This window comes from Monodelphis domestica, chromosome 1 (genome assembly GCF_027887165.1).
Source record: "Monodelphis domestica isolate mMonDom1 chromosome 1, mMonDom1.pri, whole genome shotgun sequence".
NCBI lineage: Eukaryota > Metazoa > Chordata > Mammalia > Didelphimorphia > Didelphidae > Monodelphis > Monodelphis domestica.
Window position 1 is genome coordinate 667,397,182 of NC_077227.1, and position 1,706 is coordinate 667,398,887.

The 1,706-nt window shown below is 53.5% G+C and overlaps 1 protein-coding gene across 1 annotated transcript; it reads left to right on the forward strand.

Moving 5' to 3' along the window:
- Positions 1-1,488, forward strand: LOC130457329 (YTH domain-containing protein 1-like; the record flags this gene model as incomplete). The annotated part of the gene is made up of 2 exons (XM_056817991.1): positions 1-259; positions 314-1,488. Coding segments are annotated over 2 exons (1,434 nt in total), but the record flags the coding sequence as incomplete, so codon positions are not given.
- Between the last annotated feature and the right edge of the window lie 218 nt (positions 1,489-1,706).

The window sequence follows — 1,706 nt, forward strand, 5'->3', positions numbered from 1 at the left end:
GAGGAAGAGAGGGATGCTGCGAGAAAAGATGAAGAAGATGGAGGGGAGCAGGAAGAGCCCGAAGAGAGAAGCGCCCGGGATCTTCGAAGCGAAGCCGGTGGCTCTTTTTCTGAGACTCTATCTTTCCCAGAAGGGTCAGCCGCCGCTGGTTCTAGCACTGATGGATCAGAGGAGAAAAAGCAAGGAAGGAAGAGAGCCCGAGGCATAGCTTCAATTGTTTTTCGCAGAAGTCCAAGTTGTGCATCGGAATCATCTGCAGGTCCGCGAAGCAAGCACAAGAGATCATCATCTTCCGTTGCTGCTGTTCCGGAAGACCCCACGAGGAGGCTTCGATATATTCTGCGGGATGCGAGATTCTTCCTCATAAAGAGCAGCAACCGTGAAAACATCTCCCTTGCCAAAGCCAGGGGTATATGGTCGACCCTGCCAGCAAATGAAAAGAAACTGAATGCTGCATTCCGATCTGCAAGAAATGTCATTTTGATATTTTCCGTGACAGAGAGTGGAGCTTTTCAAGGCTTTGCGAGACTCTGTTCAGAATCCCACCACGGAGGACCTCCTATACATTGGGTTTTGCCTGAAGGCATGAATCTTAAGACCCTTGGAGGGGTCTTCAGAATTGCCTGGATTTGCAGGCACGAATTGCCCTTCACCAAATGTGTTCACCTTACCAACGCTTTGAATGGACATAAGCCAGTTAAAATTGGACGTGACGGTCAGGAAGTTGACCTCGAATGTGCAACGGAGCTATGTCTCCTCTTTCCCCCCGATGAAGGCGTTGACCTGTATCAGGTCATGGGTGACAGGCACCACCAGGTAAGAGTGCTTTCACCCTTGCGTTCCAGAGGACTTCCACCCCGCCGAGAAGCGGACCGGGATGCGAGAAGGCGTCGTCGGTCAGAAGATGACGAGGTTCATAACAGCAGGAAGAGACCGAGGATGGACTACGCCCCTGGGTTTCGTGAGAGACCAGCGCGTAGGGAGGACGCACGCCATCCAGCAGCGGACAGAAGATTTTCAGGAGTTGCCAGAGGTGTTTTCATGAAGGGCTCCTACGAGGATGACCTGAGAGCATTTCACAACAGCAGGCCACCAAGGCCAATGCGGGACATGTCCCCTGGTCGAGGAAGGGGACAGCCTTCCTACCGCGCTGGCCACCAGCAGCGTGCTCTCCCTTTCCAGGACTCTCGGTCAGGACGTCGACCTGTGCCACAGGAAGCAAGACACAGAGGTCAACCAGCATGTGATTCTGATAGGCGCGTAGAGGACTTCCTGCGTGAAACACGAGCTATCTTTGGCTCTCAGAGACGGAGACCCCGTGAATGGGATCGACCCGGAGAATGTGATAGTTCCCCATATGGCCGGAGAGACAGGGAGGCGCGTGAATGGCGAGAGAGGAGGAGAGACGAGGAGAGAAGAGAGAGGAGAAGACGGGAGAGGAGACTGACGCGATGCAGCTGCCCCGAACATCTTCCATTCATCTCCTGACCACCTGGCCCACGGAGGATGTCCCGGAGTTCGCAGCTCCACGCCTGTGCTCTTGTTTCTCATACTTCTAATTTCTCCACTTGCTTTCCCTTTCTAGAGAGGTAAATAAATACGGAGCTTGCCACACCGCAGGTGTTTTAAGTTGTGGTCTCTGAGTCTTGATTCCTGCCTCTCTTCCTCTGACCGCCTCATCTGTCTCACATCCAGATTCCTCTAGC